The sequence below is a fragment of the Heteronotia binoei genome, chromosome 2, assembly GCF_032191835.1.
Source record: "Heteronotia binoei isolate CCM8104 ecotype False Entrance Well chromosome 2, APGP_CSIRO_Hbin_v1, whole genome shotgun sequence".
Taxonomy (NCBI): Eukaryota; Metazoa; Chordata; class Lepidosauria; order Squamata; family Gekkonidae; genus Heteronotia; species Heteronotia binoei.
Genome location: NC_083224.1, coordinates 81,305,321 through 81,327,341, shown reverse-complemented (window position 1 = coordinate 81,327,341; position 22,021 = coordinate 81,305,321). Strand labels below are relative to the sequence as shown.

General features: G+C 41.9%; 1 protein-coding gene across 1 annotated transcript; it reads right to left on the bottom strand.

Moving 5' to 3' along the window:
- Positions 1 to 7,852: 7,852 nt before the first annotated feature.
- Positions 7,853 to 19,302, bottom strand: LOC132567597 (gastricsin-like). Its single transcript, XM_060233274.1, has 9 exons — positions 19,158 to 19,302; positions 17,506 to 17,656; positions 15,895 to 16,012; positions 15,392 to 15,510; positions 14,143 to 14,342; positions 12,404 to 12,526; positions 9,299 to 9,446; positions 8,401 to 8,499; positions 7,853 to 8,205 (listed from the first exon to the last, which is right to left on the bottom strand). The coding sequence occupies exons 1-9, from the start codon at positions 19,232 to 19,234 to the stop codon at positions 8,053 to 8,055; spliced, it is 1,188 nt and encodes a 395-aa protein (XP_060089257.1). The 5' UTR covers positions 19,235 to 19,302; the 3' UTR covers positions 7,853 to 8,052.
- Positions 19,303 to 22,021: the final 2,719 nt, after the last annotated feature.

Sequence of the window (22,021 nt, the reverse complement as noted above, 5' to 3'; positions counted from 1 at the left end):
AAGGTCAAGGATCTATTTTCTTATTGCTCCCCCTTCTACACAAACACCCTGCTTAAATTTAAAAAATACTGTATTTATTGTAACAGAAAGAAATACATGTGCACCGTTGGATATGGTGCTCCCACCTCTAGACTTCCTTCCCAACCCAAATATCCAGAGGCTGAAGATAAGTGATAGCCTATCAAGTTGAGATTTAGTTCAGACTGCAGCTCTCAGCAAATGTTTTGAAAGTACAGTCCTTGGCAAAAAATTGTTTTGGGAGATGATAGTTCCCTCAGTCTGGTAGTCAATGTGCTGTAAGTGCTATTTTCTTGTAGAATGCAGCACAATCAGGGGTGGCTACCACAGTTTCTTGAAACCAAGCCCCCAACCTGAAGTGAAGTTCTGAGGACCATTAACCTCCCTGGAAATTATTTCAGCCAGCAGGGAGTAGGAGGAAACACATTAAAAGAAATCATCTTTGATTCAAAGAGACAGTTTGGGGCCCAACCTCCTCCCTCAGATGTTATCCCAGCAAACAGAGACTAGGACAGAAGGCCCACACTAGAAGAAATTAGTTTAGCAATATGGAAGGAGCAGATGAGAAGCAAGTTCCTGAATGAGAATCCTTTTGCTTTCTTTGCAGCTCCTACCTACTGCTTCTTCAGCTGAGGCTTTTCAGCAATAACACAGTCACTTGGAGTAAACACAAGCATTTCTAAAAAACTTCCTCCCCCTGCCCTCTTCCCCCCCCTCACAATTCAGGAATGACCAACCTTCATACTCCACAACCCACCAAGATTATAATGAACAAACTAGCAATATATACTTCTATCAACATGCAAATTAAGTAGTTGCATTGCTCCGCCCAACAGCTTAAATTCCCAAAGCTCTACATATAAATTGCTACGGGCCAGAGTCCACTTCATCAGATCCATGAACTATATGGATATATGAACCAATCTATGCAAGAAATACATTCCCTGGACACTATTGTAAAAATACACAATGAACACATACACACTACCTTATACCGGAAACTTACTGGCCAACAAATATACCTACATACCTCCAGCCACCATCCTAAACATGCCAAATGATCCATTGTATACAGCCAGGTTCTACACTACAGCTGCGTCTGCTCCAGTCATATAGACAGAGATTCGCACCTGGGAAATCTACAACAAACCTTTTTTTGAACTAAAGTATCCACCTGATGAAGTCAGGAAAAAGATTAACAAAGTCAGAATGGTACCCTGAAAAAGGTTACATCAGATCCGGCCAAATTGGCGCATTACCGGCCGGTCTCAAATTTGCCCTTTTGGGGCAAAGTTATAGAGAGGGCTGTGGCATTGCAGTTGCAGAGTTTTCTGGATGACGCTTCCACCTTAGATCCTTTTCAGTCCGGCTTCCGCCCGGGCCACGGGACGGAGACAGTGCTGGTCGCCCTCATGGATGATCTCCGGCGACATCTGGATCGAGGTGGTGTGGCGGTACTGCTGTTGCTAGACCTATCGGCGGCGTTCGATATGGTCGCTCACCGGCTGCTGACCTGCTGCCTCGCCGACGCAGGGATTCAGGGATACAGTGGCTTTCCTCTTTCCTTGAAGGTCGGGGACAAAGGGTGGCGATAGGGGGAGAGCTGTCCCAGAGGCACCCACTTAATTGTGGGGTGCCCCAGGGGGCGGTTCTCTCTCCGATGTTATTTAACATCTACATGCACCCCCTTGCGCAGATTGCCAGGGATATGGGCTGGGTTGTCACCAGTATGCCGATGACACCCAGCTCTATCTATTGATGGGCGGCCGAGCTGCCGACGTCCCTGAGAATCTGGACCAGGCATTGCAAGCCGTGGCTGATTGGATCAAGCTGAGCGGGCTGAAATTGAATCCAGTGAAGACAGAGGTCCTTTGCCTAGGTCGCAGCAGTCCAGAAGGAGGGATCTCCCTTCCAGCTTTTGACGGGGTGCCATTGGTACCAGTGCGTGAGGTCAGGAGCTTGGGAGTGCTACTGGAGTCTTCCCTGACAATGGAGGCCCAGATAGCTGCCACTGCCAAATCCGCCTTTTTTCATCTTAGACGGGCGAGGCAGTTGGCCCCCTTCTTGGAACAAGGCGACCTGGCAACAGTGATTCATGCGACGGTCACCTCAAGATTGGACTACTGTAATGCCCTCTATATGGGGCTGCCCCTTTACCGAACTTGGAAACTGCAGCTAGTCAGAATGCAGCAGCCAGGCTGCTAGTGAGACTACCTCGGTGGGAACATGTGCGGCCTAGGCTGCGAGAACTGCACTGGCTGCCAATTGTATACCGGGTTCATTACAAGGTGCTGGTTATTACCTTTAAAGCCCTATATGGCCGAGGACCTGCCTACCTTAGGGACCGCCTCTCTCCATATGTTCCCCAGAGAGCACTGCGCTCCAGCTCACAAAATATTTTGGAAATCCCTGGGCCTAAGGAGGCCAAACTAAAAACAACTAGGGAGCAGGCCTTCTCTATAAAAGCACCCCAATGATGGAATCAGCTGCCGGAGGAGGTGCGGGCCCTATGGGATCTGCAAAACCGCCCTCTTCCAACTAGCCTTTTAAGATGGAACCAGAACTAATATTAAGCTATCTTGGACAAACAGAGATTGTAGCACCGCTGTATTGTTTTATATTAGTTTATATATTGTATTTATGTCATTGTTTACTGATTTTATTATCTGTTTATTTTTATATCATGATATTATATCATGCTTTGTAAGCCGCTCTGAGCCTGCCTTGGTGGGGAGGGCGGGGTGTAAATAAAAACTTATTATTATTATTATTATTATTATTATTATTATTATTATTATTATTATTATTATTATTATTACCCAGAGAAAACCCATTACAAGACAGACTAAAAAAAGACAATAATAGAACACCGCTAGCCTTCCATCCTTCTGAGGCTGGTAAAATGAGTACCCACCCTGTAAAAAGTCTGCTGTGAAAACGTTGTAATACAGAGTTGGAAACAACTGGTGCTTGCACAGGGAACTACCTTTACCTTTTTTTAGTGGTCACATACAGCTCTCAACTCAAAATAGTTCAATGCATAATCAGTTACTTACAGCCTCCACTGGACAATGTCATTGTGAAAGTACTCTTTCACAAGTACTGAGGGCAAACTTTTTTTTGCACACAGGCAACTCCCCAGTCTCAAACAACTCCTCACCCACAATAATGCAACATTTAATTTGAACATGGACACTGGTACTACAGCTTGCAATAAACCCAGATGCCAACTTTGCTGCCACATACACCCAGACAACACAATCACTGGACCCAACAACATATAGCAATTGCTACCTTCACGTTTGAGGGGAGGCAGATGGGCATCATAAAGTTAACTTTCCCACAATTAAAAATATTCTCAAACACACTTATCTCCTACTTTGACATATCTTATTGCTTCAAATGTTTTCCCCTTATTTGGATCCATACAGCTGTTGACCCTGTGCACTTAGCTTGTTGTCTCTGTCTCAAAATGTCTACATCATATTATATGCTAATTTGTCCCCCGCAACCCTGTCTATAAGTATCAATGGTTTTCTCCCATTTCGTTGTATCTGAAGAAGTGTGTGTGTACATAGGAAAGCTTACACCTTGAATAAAACTTCGTTGGTCTTAAAGGTGCTACTGGACTCTATTATATGGACAGGGGAAAGCCTGGTGAACAGAGTAATTGAAATGCAGGAGATATCACCTGTAGAATTTCTATGTAAAACTTGTGTTTAGACAAATTAAACAGAGTAACCATTTATCATAGCTGTAGTTGGTGATAACACACTCTTCCTGTTTCACCTAATCTAATTTAACACTAGTTACATTAGTGTTCAAATCTTAGTTAACATACACATACTTCTGACTAAATTATAATTCAGCAATTTCGTGCAGAAGCTTTTCCTTTGAAGTCCCAGTGCTGAAGAATGGTAACAGCTTCAAAATCAGTCATGAACATGTGGAGCTCCACAACAGTGTTATTAACATTAAAACACAGTGTCCCCAGATTAGAAGTAATTGTGGGTGACAAAGTGGCAACGTTTGGGGCCAGCTGTGCTGTAGTATCATCATGAATAATATTTCTGTTGGCTTGTAGTCCTTTTTAGTGTTGAGCAGGATGTTCCTGTGTAGCTTATGCATTGCTGCTACCAGGGTGGTATTTTGTTGGAGTCTGTTTGAGAGCCAGTCTGGTGTAGTGGTTAAGTGTGCAGACTGTTATCTGGGAGAACCGGGTTTGATTCCCCAATCCTCCACTTGAAGCTGCTGGAATGGCCTTGGGTTAGCCATAGCTATCTCAGGAGTTGTCCTTGACAGGGCAGCTGCTGTAAGAGCCCTCTCAGCCCCACCTACCTCACAGGGTGTATGTTGTGTGGGGAGAAGATATAGGAGATTGTAAGCCGCACTGAGTCTCTGATTCAGAGAGAAGGGTGGGGTATAAGTCTTCTTCTTCTGTCAGTGGCCTGTAGGTTACTTAAGAAGTTAGAATTGCCCTGCATATAAGTCAGAATACTGGCAGTGCTGCACCTGAGGTTGGCCCATGCATTCCTACTATGATAGTCCAAATCTCCACCAAGACGCCCAGGGTATGTATATTTTGAGAAGCTGATGAAAGTATATGAAAATATGCTGCATTGTTTTAAAATACAATATCAGTATACAGCATCTCAGTTAAAAGCTCAGAAAAATCAAATGTATGGTGGGGACCCAAAAAGTCAGAATCTCAGTTCAGCCAGTTAACACTGATTTCCTTCAGACAACTTACAATTATTTGATGCAGGCAAGCATCCTGTTGTAAATTCCAAGGTTGTTATAAAGCACCTCCTCATTTCTGAATGGGTAATGGGTCCGGCAGACTATTTCAACAAATCATTATCCTTGGACATCATATCTGTGTGTACCAGTAAAACAAATGACTAATCAAGAAGTGTAGTAGTTTTTACAGGTCTCTAATGAAATCCACAAATAGGAACATAAATCTATAATAAACTATAAAAACTTCAGTACTGCTTACTGAAATCACAGAAGAACCTTCACCTAAGAGGCATCATGGCATTGTTTAAATTCTTAAATTTCAAATGATTGGGTAGGAATGCCTAGGAATGTTCATGGAAGGCTTATTCATACTTTGGCAGCCTGCCATGTGTAAGAATTGTTGAAAATGGTGGCTGAAATTCTTGGATGATGTCTGTAATTTTAGACTAGTACATTAAATCAGAAGTTTTGTGAGCTTCTGTTGAATGCTGTTAATGCAGGTCCTGGATCCTGCTGTGGAATATGTGCAGTAAAGGAATGTGCCTGCCAACATTAGGAGAATGTGCTTTTCTCCATGCCTTATAACTGTAGTCAGCACCAATGTTCCCTCTGAGCTGCAGAGTCTTGTGAGCAAAAAATCTACTTTTTGAGTTACTGATATTAAAGTTGTGAGCCACTGCATAAATTAGCTTGTTCTGGGGCCATTTTTCTTGATCTAAGACAAAAATGTGTGAGCTAGAGGCTAAAAAATCTGTGAGCTAGCTTACGCTAACTCAGCTTAGAGGGAACACTGGTCAGCACACACATACATACACACATTCCAGTCATTGCAAAAGCTTGAATTGGCTGTTTGCCATGATAAGAAAGAAATATGTTTGGGTTTAGGCCACAGGTTCCAGATAACCAGACACAACTTGCTGGACCTGGTATCAGCATCATCTTTAGAATGTATGCACATTTCTGTGCAGGTAAAAAAACCAAGACCCACTAGGTGGCAATATTACAATGCAGATCGTCATGTTATTTTATGTGTTAAGATTACCAATTGCTCCCCTCCCCTTCACAGTCAAGCTAAGCATATATTCACGCACAAACCGGTACATGTATAATTTGCTGGTTCAAGATACCATAAACATAATGTTCAGATGCTATCAAATTGCATTGTTTTTGGTAAGTCATATATTCTTATTTCCATTTAAATGTGCAAGCCCATCCAGAATGTGGATGTAAACTGAGTTAACACTCCTAACCTTTTCATTGTCTGTGAAAGCATTGTTGGAGTAGATCTTGTTCTTCCCTCCCCAGGGAAACTCCACCACAGCCTATACTTGGGAGAGCTGATCCAAGAAAAAAAAAATCTGGAATATCTTCACATCACAATCTTCTTAGTCAAAAAACCAGCATTAAAACATGTATGTACAGGGAAAAGTGCACATGGTTTTAAGTCTCCAGGTAAACTTTATGCTTGAACAGTGAATTTCCAGGGGAGTGGGGAAAACAGTGACTACAACAGGCCAGGCTATCTGGTGATCCAGGGTGTGTGCATGCTGTCATCTGTACTATGTAATCTGGGTCATTTACAATAGATATCCCTATTGCTCTGTCAGCACATCTTCAGTGGATGTGGTCTCTCATTTGTGACATTATTATAATCTGGATTGTGTAGGTTTATCTATAAAAGTAGATGGATGGGGTTGCCCTTGGTGTATTAAGCTTTTGGTCATTTCCAGTTCTGTGATTCTATAAAATAATTCTCACACACACACACACACTCAGGGCCAGCTCAGCCAGTAGGCAAACTAGGCAACTGCCTAGGGTGCCAGCCTTTTGGGGTGCCAAATTGGGCACCCCCCATGTGACTCAGTGACGTTATCAGTGGGGGGGGGGGTGCCAGAAATTAGCTTTGCTAGGGTGCAGGACAGTCTAGGGCCAGCCTTGCACACATTGACAACTTCACTGGCCGCAGAAGAACAGAAAATTCATAAATCAAAGCATGTGCCCTTGTGCAGTTTCTCCATGTGGCTTATCTATAGATCCAAGATCCCCTGTGCAAGCAGCAGTCGTTTTCGATTCTGGGGTGATGTCGCATCACGACGTTTTCACAGCAGACTTTTTTAACAGGGTGGTTTGCCATTGCCTTCCCCAGTCATCTACACTTTCCCCCCAGGAAGCTGGGTACTCATTTTACCGACCTCAGAAGAATGGAAGGCTGAGTCAACCTTGAGCTGGCTACTTGAATCCAGCTTCCGCCGGAATCGAATTCAGGTCGTGAGCAGAGAGTTCAGACCGCAGTACTGCAGCTTTACCACCCTGCATCATGGGGCTCCTTTTTTCTCCAAGATACCTTTTTTCTAAATTATTCTGCTAATGAAAGAGAAAACCTTTTCTCTCCCCTTTTGCTTTTTATAGGTCCCCTGCACCTTTTGTTACTATGCTCCAACTAAGAGATCTCTCCTTAGGCCATACAAAGGTTTAGACTATTGAACTACAAACATTTGAGACCAGACTACAAATCTAGACTGCCATGAAGCTCACTAGGTGATCTTGGGCTAGTCACTCTCTTTCAGCCTAATGGCCTCACAGTATTTTGAGAATAAAATGGGGAAGGAATAGGAATGTCCTTTGTTCTGAGCTATCATGAAAGACAGAGCTGCTATTGTGTAACTGCTAGTGCTGAACTGAGACAGTGATTCAGATCCCCACTCTGCCATGAAACTTGCTAGGTGACCAAAGGCTAGTCATTCCCTTAGCCAGTTATTTCTCAGGGTTCTTTCCCTGCAGCCACTGTGGCCGGACCTGCCTGTCCCGCATTGGTCTTGTCAGCCACCAGCGAGCTTGCAGCAGACGTGGACTATTGCACCCTTCTTAAATCTTCGTTCGCGAAGCCAAGCCGAGAGAGAGAGAGAGAGAGAGAGAGAGAGAGAGAGAGTATGAGGATAACATGGTAGACAGCAAATTATGTGCACTGCTTTGAGCTCACTGGAGCATAGAAAGAATGTTTAAAAATCAAATAATAATTAACTATTATGTATCCTAAAGAGCACAAATTCCAGCATCAAATCTTTAATGCCCTGTTTTGATAGCAAAACAACTGAGGAGACTTTGGCACAGTTGTAATTATTTATTATCCAATCCACAGCAAGCATCATTGTAACACCAGCTAATAATTAGAGAAGAAAAAACATGTTCCAGAGACCAGAGAGTTCAAAATCAATGGGACACAAGAATCTTAAAAGAAAGGTGGGGACAAATTGTAATGGGGACAGGGGAAGGCACTAAACCATTCCTGTCAGCTTAAGCAGCAGTAGCAAAGCCAATTCTGTTGTTGCCCATGTCATAGACAGAATAGTACTGCCTGAGGAAGACATCACCCAGGATCCAGAGAGGTTGTCCATTTTGGGAGGGCAGATAAGTGGGCTCAATCCCAACTGTGCAGTAGCCATTGTTCTGTGAAACAATAAAGAAGGCTGTTGAGTGGTACTCAGAAAGATGAAAACACAATGAGGTAAAAACTACAGTAAAATTCATATGTGGATATTGCTGTCTCTTTCTCTCTCATATTCTCATAACTCTAGCTCTCCCCTCTACAGTTCTTATGCTGAAAGAATTCAGATTGATGATATTCAAAGCCATAATACGTACATTGAGGATGTAGGCAGTGGGAGGCAGAGGGAAAGAAATTCCATTGATGGTGAAGGAGATGGTGGGCAGATTCTGGACAGAGCTGCAGTCAACCATATACTGTAAAAAGAAGTCAGGATTAGGGGTGTCAACCTCCAGGTGGGCTCTGGAGTTCTCCTAGAATTTCAACTGATCTCCAGGCCACAGAGGTCAGTTCTGCTGGAGTAAATGACTGCTCTGAAGAGTGGACTCTGTGGCATGACATCCCTACCCCATCCCCTTCAAAAATTAACATTTCCCAGGCTCCCCACCACCACCAGTTTTCCAGGAATTTCCCAACCTGGAGTCAGCAACTCTACGCAGGGCAGTAGAGAGTTGGGACTGTATAGAGCTCATTTAATTATTTGACCACAACAGTGTATTCAGGAGTCATCAATTCCAGGGTTGTTTGTGGTTCTGTGACCAGCTGTACACACTGCCACATCAGTATCAGTCTTCCCCAGTTCACCATGCTATCTTTTAAACAGTCATCCCCAACACGGCACTCATGGGCATCTGGGTACACCCTCATGTATTTCCTGGCAAACTGAAACTAAACAAACTATTTCCTGGTACCAGTTTCTTCTTTCCTCAAAGTGTTTCTTCCCAGAGCAAAGAGCCAACCCTGGCTTTCTTCTACATTGTTTAAGCAGGAGTTGCTTTGTGTCTGCATTTGGAAGCAGCTGCCTCCATCACAGAAGAACACTTTGCTTAGGATCTCCAACCATTTTATAAACTTGTGGCAGCCATTTTGTGATTGAGCGTGCCCTTGCCCCAATTTGACAACTATTTTATAGTTCTGCCCACTACCTGTTCTCAGAATCCAGAAGTGTTCACATACTCTACAAGATTTGGTAGCCCTGATTTTACAGGTACTTACCTCTCCATACTGATCTTGCTGACCACCCACAGCATTCAGGAAACTACTTATGAACTGCTGAGGAACAGTGAGAAGGGATGTTCCAGTGTCCACAATAGCCTGGCAACCTTGGCTGCACCACCCAGTAGCTTGTCCCCCAATAGAGAACCTGAGGGGAAACATAGAAAATTTGTGTAAGGTTTTCACTGAACCCTATGGAAAAAGACATGGTACTTAGTGGGTCCAAGTGTGGTTTTTAAGGACTTATCTCTATGAAGATGATGTCTCCATCTCACTACCTTCCACTGTGATGCAGGCAGAAGTCCAAATAAAGATGATAGATGATTGATTAATAGATAGGTGATAGATATTATATCCCATAAGTATGAGATTATTAAATGGTGACACCCTTTCAAACCTAGTGCTGATTCATGCAAACCAGTCACACTTATTAATCTTCCCCATCTGCCATTTGGGTAATATGGTTTACTCATACATCAGTATTCATTCAGTGAGTAACTAGTAGCACAGTACAGTAGTGTGTCAATTTGAAGCCAAAATATAACTAACATGGGAATACAACTAACAATGTAAGGACATAGGCACAATAATATCTATTTAATTCTCACTGAGCTGAATGCAAGAAAAATATATATAACATACACTAAATGATCTAATCCCCAATGCTATTTTATGCTATTGGGGGACATGTTATCTTGGCCCTATTAAAATTCACAGCAACACTGACATGAGATCAAGAAGCCATGGAAACGGAAGAACTTGGTGCCTAGCCTAAGACTGTACAGGGAATCCATGGTTTGTCCTCTTGGTTTTACAATATGGTTTTATACACTTATACTAAGAAATGCTTCCCTGAGGGACACCCATTTGTTTTAGACTGCAGATGGTATTTTATTCATCTATTTAAAACTTTCTAACCTTTCCTTGGAACAGCCAGGTTGCCAGCCTCCAGGTGGGACCTGGAGATCCGCTTTTACAACTGATCTCCAGCTGGAGAGATCAGCTCCCCTGGAGAAAATGGCTGCTTTGAAGGGTGGACTCTATGGCATTGTGTCCTGCTGAGGCTCCTTCTCTCCCCAAATGGCAGCCTCTCCTGGCTCCACCCCCAAAGCCTCCAGGTATTTTCCAACACAGACCTGGCAATCCTAATAAGCAACTTGACACAGAAAAATCAACAAATACAAAGGCCAATAAAATTGGCCAGTGACATGTATATGTATCCATCATCCATAGCACACATCCTAACAGTACACAGTACAAATCCCAAGACATCTATTTTAGACCATTTCAACAAGCCAAATGAAGAATCAGAGAAAACCTCTCAGGAAATGCAGCCTTACATGCTTTCCAGAAGGCTGGAAGGGATGGAATCCTCCACACAGCCTCTGGATTTCCATTCCAAGGGCAGGGACAACAACAACAGAAGCTCTCAAGTTGATTGGCAGCAGTCTTTTGTGATGGTCACACCAAGTAGAATTGGCAATTGGATTCATTCAGAGAGACGCTTGGAGGCCCCTAGGCCATGCAGCACTTTAAACCAAGCCAAGAAGCATGTTGGTAGCTAATATATTTATTTGAACACTGGCAAATATGAAAAGAATGTCAGGTGGACCAATTTGACTGCCCCCATACTTAAAGAAGGAGGACTTTAGACTCAATTCAGCATTCAGCAGATACTGATCTTTCTAGATGGGTAGCCATCAGTGGTGGACTGGCCAGGGTGTCAGCTTGCCCAATGGCAAGTGGGTCCCTGATGAAGTGCCCCCCCCCTTAAACAATAGACAATATGTTAAAAACATTAACGTCCTTTTAGTAGCTTGAAAATATAATAGAAGTTCTGATATTATTACTGTAATGCAACTAAAATTTATATTGTATTTAGGGTTGCCAGCCTCCCACTTTTCCAACTGATCTCCAACTGGCAGAGATCAGCTCCCCTGGAGAAAATGCAATCTGTATTTACATTTAATATCTGCTGCATATTGCCAGTCAAATGTACAATACGTGTACACTGTAATTACTAAACATATATATATACATTTATTTCACAAAAGTTTTAATTGTACCTTTTTCCCACTTCTGTTTTTTTTTTTTTGAAAATTTTATTTCTTACAAAAATTAAATGATCACCTTAGAGTTGTGGGTGGGCCCCCTTTGTCTCCTGGCAACCAATATTTTTAGACCCAGTCCGCCACTGGTAGCCATGATACTCTGTAGCAGCAAAATAAAACTGGGGGCCAGTGGCACTTAAAAGACTTTAAAAATGTATTCCAGCACAAGCTTTCATGAATTGGAGGAACTGGAGTGTGCAGTTATGCTGGAATACCTTTTGGTAGTCTTTTAAGATGCTTCTACATGCCTGTTTTATTCAGATAATGATCTGATCATTCCATCCTTCCAACCAGATAAGACATTTATCAGTACAGTAATAGCTGGCTGGCCAGTTCACACTATCCTTAGCATAGTAACTACAAATGGCAGTGCATGTGTGATATATGGGCCCAGAGCTCTACCTCAATGTGCTTTTTACCCACTCCATTACTCTCAGAAATCCTCAGTGCACAGAGAAGTACATGTTATCAGACCTCAATATCCAAAGGTCCAAGTATGACTACTTTGGAAAAATTGCAAGGAAAAATGGAATAATTTAGAACAGGGGTGGCCAAACTTGCTTAACGTAAGAGCCACATAGGATAAACGTCAGCTGTTTGAGAGTCACAAGACATGAATGTCAGATGTTTGAGAGAGGAAGGAAGGAAGGCAAATAGATGGAGGAGGGTTGGAGAGGTGGAAAAAAAAGCAACTTTTAACTATAAATGCATTCTCCAAGCCGCTTTGAGAGCCACACAATATGTGTGAAAGAGCCATATATGGCTCCTGAGCCACAGTTTGGCCACCCCTGATTTAGAAGACAAATTGGAGAAGTGTTCCTTACACCAGACTTAATGATTTTACTCTACCCAACCTGCCAAGCAGGATATCTGTCAGATACCCCCAAAGTGAAGCAGACCCCTTGTTCAGATGTTCAGAGATTATGAGTAGATTGGGAAAGTCTTTAACAGTTTTAATGGGTTTCCATAAAAATTTATCAACAATGCAACTTACTCTTGAATTCCAATCTGCCAGTAAAGTTCTTGGGTAACAGGAGCCCAATAGATCTGTCCAGAGTAAAGGCGAGTGTCTACTCCTCCAAAGACAACCTCACCACCATATTGAGAGCTTGGTTGGCTGCAAACACAAGAGAGAGAATTAGATTTCACATAGGGCTTTTTTTGAGCAGGAACGCAGTTCCAGCTGTCTTGGTGTCAGGGGGATGTGGCCCAATATGCAAATAAGTTCCTACTGGGCTTTTTATACAAAAAAAAGCCCATTGTCATGTGATTGCTAAAACAAAGCCAGTGTGTGTAGTGGTTAGAATGCTGAACTAGATTGAATCTCATTCAAATCCCCATTCTACCAGGGAAGTTTGCTGGGTGACTTTGGGTCACTACAAATCTCAGCCTAACCTACCTCACAAGGTTATTACAAGGAGAAGGGGAGAATGTTGTAAGCTACTTTGGGTGGGAAACAAACAAACAAAGTAAGAAAGTAGACCAAGTTTCAGAAATACAAAGCCATCCAGTTGACCTTGGAGAGAAATTTTCAGCAGGCACTTCTATTGTTCCAATCTTTTAAAGACATCAACTCTTGATAAATTTCATGTGTTCACAAAAACTGAATATTCTGAATGCGTTGTTCCATATGTATTAAAATGCAGTTTGATATACTATTGATAATATTTTGCTATTCACAGTTTACTTTGATAATAATGAAATTTGTGGATTGTTGCCTGTTTTCTTATTGATCTGACACAAAGAGCAGTAGATTAAAATTCTCATTTGAGTCAATTAAATAAAAGTTAATCTGGGTTTTTAAACACAGAATTAGGTTAGTGCATCCATTCCCACATCCCCTAGGTCATTCCTGCTTCATCAACTGAATACCAAGAGAAACAGCTGTCCATTGCTGGACTGGGCTGCACAGCACAAAAAAGCACAGGCATAGGGGTCCATACTGATTTTTTATGCCACAGACACACTAGTTAGGAAGAGTTCTAGAGTGAGCTGAGTGATCTTGGCCTCCACCCCAAGTATTTAAATGGAGGTCCTTGTCTATAGGATATCATCCCTTTGCTCATGCTCTGCAGGTCAGTAGCCATTGCTGGTGGTGTTCCTCCAGGAGTGTGTGCCTGTCCTTACAGAAGGGTGCTGTTACAGGGGCTAAGAAAGGAAACAGTGAAACAGGATTTCCACCAGCACTTTGTGCATTATCAGTTACTGCTAATTTGTGGTATCTCTGTGCTCAAGGAATTATTGCAATTTTCAATAGCATGGGGGTAGAGGTATGTGCAGATGCAAAGAATCATATGCATGACATACACACAACCCCCTCCCACACACACGCAGATGATGATGATGATGAAGGAGGAGGAAGAGGAGGAGGAGAAGAAGAAGAAGATGATGATGATGATGATGATGATGATGATGATGATGATGATGATGATGATGATGATGATCTTGCTTGTTCTAATTATGGAATGGTCACACCTTTGACTTCTCAATTATCTGCTATGTTCTTACATTGTGATTTTAAATTGTGTTTTAATGCATTTTTGTGCTTGTTTACATTGTAAGCTGCCTTGAATTCTGTAAGGTAGAAAGGTGGCTAAGAAACATTTTAAATAAATAAAATAGAAAACAGTGAATTAGAAAAATAACATGATACTGATACTTTTGTGACTATGATATATGAGAAACAAGGGGAGAAGCAATAAAGCTGGAGGAAAGCATAGTTAAATCTCTTACTTGCTCAGATAGAAGCTGAAGACTGGCTGGGTCAGCAAGTTTTCCTGCAACATTGCCTGCAAAGCAGTGGTAGCGCCCCCTACTGCCAGAGAAGGGTAGGCCATTCCCAGAATGCCATCAAACTGGGCATAAATGAAGTTGGTGCCAGGCTCGTTTTCACTCAGGCCAAACTCCTGGTTTGTGACAACAATGTTCTGGAGCTAAAGGAGACCAAGAAGATAGTCTGTCACATAGAATGGACACAGGATACAAAACAACAGACTGATACCAGATGCTGAATACGGGCAACAGTTTGCTGCCAACATTGTGGTTTTGCTTGTGTAAAACAATCATTGTGTAAAACAATCATTGTGTACTTTGCTTGTGTAAAACAATCTTGATTCCCCAAATTATCTTCAAAGTTGCAAATGTTGTTACAAGGTATTCTGTAAATGCATGAATATTTACTGAATTTGTGTGTGCGTGTATGTGTTTCACATCTTATGATATTTGATTTAAATATTTGATATTTGACTATTGGCATATTGTAACATTTGAAAGTTTTCATTAAAAGCAGACATGAAATGGTATTTAACATCTGATTGCACTTGATAGATGAAAACCATAGAATTTAGTGCAGGGCTATACTGGATTGTTAATGAGTGATGTTATTTACAATCCAAGTCTACCAGTGTTTACTCCAAGTGAATCCATCTGACTTCAATTGGACTTACATCCAAGCAATGGTACTTAGACAAACGATCTTCATATGCAGCTTTTAGTAGTGAAATGTAATAGTATATGGTATTTGAGAGTTGGCATGGTATTTTTTGTAGCAGGAACTCCTTTGTATATTAGGCTATATTCCCGACATAGCCAATCCTCCTGGAGCTTACAGTAGGCCCTGTAAGAGCCCTGTAAGATCTTGGAGGATTGGCTTCATCAGGGGTGTGTGGCCTAATATGCAAAGGAGTTCCTGCTAGCCCTGAGAGTTGGTATGCAATTGCATTTAATAGCTGGCAATAGTTTAGGGCTGGCAATCAACACAGTTTGGTATGTGATAGATATGCTATGCATTTGTTATTTGACAGCTTTCAACAGATGGCAGATAATATGATTCCATGTTTTGTGTCTGCCAAAACAATCAAGAGAAGCAACAACTTGGGTTCCAGCCAAGAACTGTTCACAAGGAATTTCCGATAATAAGGTCTTGGTGATGATTAGTTGGAGGTATTAATTAATTCTCAATATAGACCAAAGCAGCACTTACTGTCAGAGTGTCATAGCCAAAGAATCCAGTGAGGCTGCCACTGCCATATTGCAGGCTGAATGTCTGCCCATTGGTGGAGTAGGTGGAAGACTGGCTGGGGTTGAATCTTGCATGGTTGCCTAGGGAGGAAAATAATATCAAATAATGTGAAGTCTGCACAGATATTTCATTTAGTGCAACTGACCCCTGCAAGTCACAATGCAGATGTAAGATCATTTAGAAGCTTGTCCAAATGAAAAGACAGGAAGAATTGTGTAGGTGATGCAAGTCACATGGGAAACAGAGTTCTTTCATCATACAAAAATTTTGTACTGAACTGTATGGTTTTCCTGCACTTCCTGTTTCTCTCTACACTTCCTGTTTTGTTCTAAAGCAAGCAAATAGCAAAATGCAGAGAAATTCAGTTTCTCTGTAGCAGGGCTTTTTTGAAGCCCAGTCTCCATCTAATCACAGCAAAGTTGCCATTTAAACTAGTCTTAAACCCTTGGAAAGTGATTACTCACTGCAAGCTTGGCTCTGGCAGTAGACAGATGGTACCCACAAGTTGGAAGAGCCAGTATCAAATAGCACCAAAAAATTCTGAGGTGGTGTTCCAATGCTGATTTCGCCATAGTATGATGCCTAGGAAAAGAATGTTGCAATCTGAATTTTAGAAGGATGTTAGTGAAAGCTGACCCACGGATCTGAAAGAATTGAGTCAGGCAGGGCTTTTTTGGTAGAAAAAGGCCAGCAGGCACTCATTTGCATTTTAGGCCACACACCCTGATGTCACCATTGTTTCATGTAGGACGTTTCTGTAGAAAAAGCCCAGCGGGAATTCATTTGCATATCAGGCCACACACCCCTGATGCCAAGCCAGCCAGAACTGTGTTCCTGTGCATTCCTGCTCAAAAAAAGCCCTGGAGTCAGGAATGTAGAAGGATACACAGAAAGACCCAAACCAGATTGTCCTGATTTTTAAGATTACGGGTGTTTTTACATTCAGTTTGATCCAGAGTTTTAGAGGCTTCAAATCGCCTGCCACTGTTCCGCTTTAATTATTTTCCTTTTACATTTAAGTGTTTCAATTGGGGGGGGGGGGGGTCTCTGATCAGAGGGAAGCCGGAATACCAGTGCTTAGTTAAATGTATACGATTGCTTGGAAATCATGTCAACACTGCAAAAACAATACAAATTTAAATTACTAGATGAGGCAAGCAATGATATGCAAAAATTTCAAGTGCTGTCAGTTCTCATGCAAATTACTGCACCTTGTGGCTTTTGGAGGAGTCTTTTAAAACGCCTGAAAGCTTCTACAAAACAAGTTTGAAATGCCTGTAGAGAAAAGACCAGATCAAAACTGTCGAGAAAAACGTTGCAACAGCAGCTCCAAAACACATCTCACCGAAACAAATGTAGATGCTTCAGGCAGCAATGATGCAAAACAGTTATGAGAACATTAGGTAATGTAAAAAGTGAGTTTCAAATGTGGTGATAGAGAGTCACAAACTGTCAGTGTAAAAACACCCTACATTAGGGTTGCCAGTCCCCAGATGGGGGCAGGGGATCCCCTGGTTTGGAGGCCCTCCCCCCCCCACTTCAGGGTCATCAGAAAGCGGGGGGGGAATGTTTGCTGGGCACTCCATTATTCCCTATGGAGACTAATTTCCATAGGGTATAATGGAGAATTGATCTGCAGGTATCTGGGGTTTGGGAGGGGGGCTGTTATTTGACGTAGGGGCACCAAATCTTCAACATAACATCCAGTGCCTCTCCCCAAAATACCCACCAAGTTACAAAAGGATTGAACCAGGGGGTCCAATTCTATGAGTCCCAAAAGAAGGTGCCCCTATCCTTCATTATTTGCAATGGAGGGAAGGCATTTAAAAGGTGTGCAGTCCCTTTAAATGTGATGGCCAAAACTCCCTTTGGAGTTCAATTATGCTTGTCACAACCTTGCTCCTGGCTCCACCCCCGAAGTCTCCTGGTGCCACCCCCAAAGTCCCCAGATATTTCTTGAAATGGGCTTGGCAACCCTAGATTACATGCAGAGCAAAGAAAAAAGTGCATCAAAGTTCTCTTTTGGTGGAGAAAATACAGACTTGTAAGGGGAAAGAAAAAGAAGAAAGCCTCACATCCATGTATGCCATTGGTTCAAAAGCAACATTGTATTCATTGAAATGATACTTCTTGGCTGGGTCAAATTTGTGATGCTTCAGGTAATCTTCCAGCACACCCTTCTCCTTCATCACCTCTCGAATGGACTTTCCCTTCTTCAGAGGTAAACTAGATGGGATGGGGGGAGAGAAGAGTGTAAATTATAAAGAGAGTAGCATTTAAATATCCCTTGGTTAATAACAATTACCACACAAATGGGACAAAAATCAGTCTTTTTCATATTTGCACCCAATGGTTCGTGACTGAGGGCTAACATTTTTTTTTCAAATTTGCAAAGGAAGAATGGGTCCTACACTAGCTGTTTTCTCCAAAATGACTCTAGTATATCAATTAGATTTTTCTGATAGTTTTCTGATATTGATTTGTAAGAAAAACAACCCAGAATGTAAGATGACACCTAAAAATGTTATACACACACACACACACAAAAAAATTATTACTGGACATAAATGTAACTTGTATGTGAATGTAAGGTGATCCCTTTCTTTTTAATGGCATACTGGGTGGGGGGAGACACTAGTCTTGCATTCACTATAAATTCTTGCAAATACCATATCTTCACACAGTCTCAACCTACTGCATTCTTGCATTTCTCCCAGTGTCATCCCCCCTCTTTTCCCCCTTCCAAGATACATTTGTGGCACTTCAACAAAATTGCACTACAATATGTGTGAAGATGTACAGAGTGATATTGTTTTGTCTTCTAATGCAGGTAAAAGGTGACTGGTGACATTATCTATTCCTGCATCTTTCTCCCGGACAAGGAAGAGTTATGGCTTTAGTGTCTAGGGTTTAGTGCATGCAGAGGATCCCAAAATCAATCCCCAACATCTAGTGAAAAGGATTATATAATACATGATGTGACAGATGACAGCCAGTGCGAGTCAATGTAGCTGATACTGGCCTTGATAGATCAATGATTTCATTGCAGCAATTCATGATGACATGTCTATTGGACTAGCTACACAATTGACAAGCTGCAAAAATGAGGTTCACTTGGCTGTGTGCTGTATGTTGTACTTTGTGAAGATCTCACTATATGCCAACTGAAACAAAACATTTTGCTGGTTGTACAAACCTGCTTAATCCTATTCTGGATTCTTTCTCTTTCTTTTTTCTTCTATGCTGTCTCTGTTAATGGGCTTGTCCACATTCTCATTTTACACATTGCAAAATTCCTGTTTCTTGGGTCGTCCCCCCCACCCCGTTTGACACATGTTTGGCTCCCTCTAGTGATCAATTCAATATCACATAGCTTTTCCCCCAGCATATCTCCCTGCAGATTTAAACTGCAGGTTTTTATTCTGGGGAAAAAGCTGTGTGATATCGAATTGATCACTAGAGGGAGGAAGAACAAAGCCCCTAAGAAACAGCAACTTAGCAGTCAGTAAAATGAGAAAGCAGAAAGCCCACAGTTGAAAAAATGAGCCTGCAGATGGGAGAGATCTGCCACTGCCCATACACGTGCACTCTCTTGTGGTTCCCACTTTGTGAAATGGCCTGCCAGAGTTGGTCAGGATGCATCCTGACATGCCAGTGACTAAAATAGCTGCATGTTGCTAATATGTTTAAATAGCTATCATACTCATCATTGCTGAAGACTACTCACGTTATTAGGCCCTCTGAGAGGTGGAAGCAAACCAATGCTAAGATCAACCACTGCATGGTCCTTGGTTTTCCCTGCATACAGCACCTGACTGAGCTTTGTATACCACAGCAGAAGCTGGTCTGTAGTCTCTTTTTTGGAGCTCCTGCTTTTTATACCTTAGAAGCTAGCACCCCAAACCTTATCAGTTTACATTACATTATCAGTGCTCTTAAGTATGCTAAGAAAGGTTTTATCATTCCATTGACCTTTTATTAAAATTATTTATATGAGATTATTAAGATTTGATAAGGAATAATAAATGTACTCATAGTGGTATTATCAGGATATGGAAAGATAAAAACACTATTCTTCACCTCAGCCCCAAAGTTATTTAAAAAATAATAATCCAGTGAACAAAAACCTATTAAACCACAGCTTTGTTTAACATTAAACAAAAAGGGTGATATCCACAATCTATATTACAGTAGATCTTTCATGCTATTGCTGTCTAGTAGTACCAGCCTAAGCAGCAGATAATTGAGGGGGGAATTTGTTCATTGTGAATACATGGATTCTTGGAAGGAATAGTTCTCAAAACAGCCCCCCCCCTATGGTTAAAAGAGGGGGAACAATGCAGGAATGAAATGGACAGATTTCCTAATGGAGGGGATTCAGGTGAGTAGCTGTGTTGGTCTGAAGCAACAGAACAAAGTTTGAGTCCAGTGGTAACTTAAGACAGCAAAGTTTAATTCTAAGCTGGCATTAAACTTCGTTGGTCTTAACTGGACTCAAGTTTTGCTGTAATGGAGGGGAATAAGTAGTGGGTTATCTCAAGGATTTGAGAGATCTGGCCTGGCACTCCTGCTCCTCCTGCCTCCCCCACCCCATGAGGCAGCACATATTCTGGCAGTTCTATTGCCATCTTACTGGTTATAGGTTATTACTGCTGTATAATATACTGTGGGTTTTAAATATGATTTTATTATATGTTTTATATGAATGTACACCACCCTGAGCCCTGTTCCCCAGGGGAGGGCACTTTAAAAATCTAACTTAATAAACAAATAATAAATAAATAGCAACCCATTCTATTTTATTTATTCATAAATGATCTGACATCAGTAATGACGAGTAAAGTAGCCAGTAAGAGCATATGGTGTTAGCCAAAATGCCCTCAAAACGAGGTTGGGGAATTAGTTAGGTGGGCACCTGGCTCACTAGGAATCTTTTTTACCAATATATACCAGGCTCAACCATCCAGAGGGTAATGCTCAATAAAAGGACTCTAATTTAATAAAACCAATTGTGATTTATTTAGAATAATAGTTCTTCCACACAAGATAAAAATACAAAACAATCACACATTCACACAGGTCTAAGAAACACAGATAGATTGATAGGGGAACATATAAGGGTAGACACACAGGGTAATATTTACCATCGTAGTCTTCGAGGAAGGTTCCAATGGCGACATAAGAGGACAGGGGAAATGGACCCAAAACTGTGGCCAGAATTGGGGATGGATCTAGACAGCGGAACTGGGATACTGTTAGATGCACACATGAGTGGAGTTGGGTCAGAGGTTAAATAGACTCCCTTAGACCCCTTAGGGGATGGGAGGTGACGGGGAGGAGAGATGGGAGGCTCTGTGATGACCATGAAGGCTGGACATTAGCAGAGCCAATGGTGAGTCCTTTGGTGACATCCAATTGGGTGTCAGCTTTAACCAATGAACTTCACCTTGGTCCTGTGAACCTGGAAATTTCCAAGTTGCAATATGGCCTAAGGCGGCTCCAAGGGTGTCAGTATGGAAATGGCTAGGTACTTGGGATTAAGTGGGCTTATCTGGGAAGGTGACAATAGGGAATCAAATATTGACCTAGGTATCACCCGGGTAAGACAAAAGACTTGGTTGATGGAGGAGATGTTCTTCCTCTTTTCTCATCATCTTCTGGGCAGGAGTTATTGTTTAGGGTATTGCCCGGCAATCAGGAACATTAGTTGAGCTGTTAATCCATTCATGGGGCAGATGGGTTGCTTGCGAGCCAAGGGTGACACAGGGTGCGTACGTGAGCCTTCCACTATGAAGGAATGAAGTCCAGTCTGGCAGGAAGATGGCTACGAGTGGTGTTAGCCCTTGGTTCATGGAAAACAGGCTAGAAACTGCTTGCCTGTACAGTTCATGGTGGTGTGGCTTCTGCCACTGCAGTGGCCAAGACTGGGCACACAAGGAGTAGCTGGCAGCTCATTTGTAGAATGCTGCTGCAAAGCTGAGGCTTATAGTATCCACATAAGCCTTAGAAACTGTAAGCAAAGTCCACTTCTTAGAGCAGATGTGTGAGAGTCAAAACTCCATGCACCCTGGCAACCATACTGGTGATCACGATGTCCATATGTATGAAAAGTAGGGGGCTTTCCTTACAATGGATGCATTCACACTACACCAAATAATGTGTTTTGTAACTGGATCCTTGCTATTCTTACACAGTAAAAATCCAGTTGCAAAAAGTGTTATTTGGTGTGGTGTGAATGCACCCAATGTGAGTCTAAAAAGAGCCAAATTGGAACAAAAATCCCTAATTTCATATTTATACCTATGGGGTCAATTGGAGTTCTGGTGAAGCTCACTGTTCAAGTCTGTGTGCAGCATCTGTGAAAAGGCAAACTTGGAAATCAAATTATCAGGAAATAGATTAAGATAAAATTATCATAATGTCATAATATAAAATCATTATGTATCATTATGTCAGTATCATAATGACGTAATATAAAATCTATATTGCAAAAGCATGTGGAATACAATTCTAGTCACCACAAAAAGGATAGTGTGATACTTTTAAAAAAAGGAACTGGAGCACCTTCCAATGAGGAAAAGCTAAAAGTTG

What these genes read in the sequence shown, in the direction of transcription:
- LOC132567597 (XM_060233274.1), bottom strand. Translation starts at nt 19,234, where the DNA reads ATGCAGGGAAAACCAAGGACCATGCAGTGGTTGATCTTAGCATTGGTT. An exon ending in CTGCCAGAGCCAAGCTTGCA is followed by an intron (nt 15,511 to 15,894) that starts GTGAGTAATCAC and finishes TTTCCTCCCTAG; the next exon opens with GCAACCATGCAAGATTCAAC. An exon ending in CCACTGCCTACATCCTCAAT is followed by an intron (nt 8,206 to 8,400) that starts GTACGTATTATG and finishes ATTGTTTCACAG; the next exon opens with AACAATGGCTACTGCACAGT.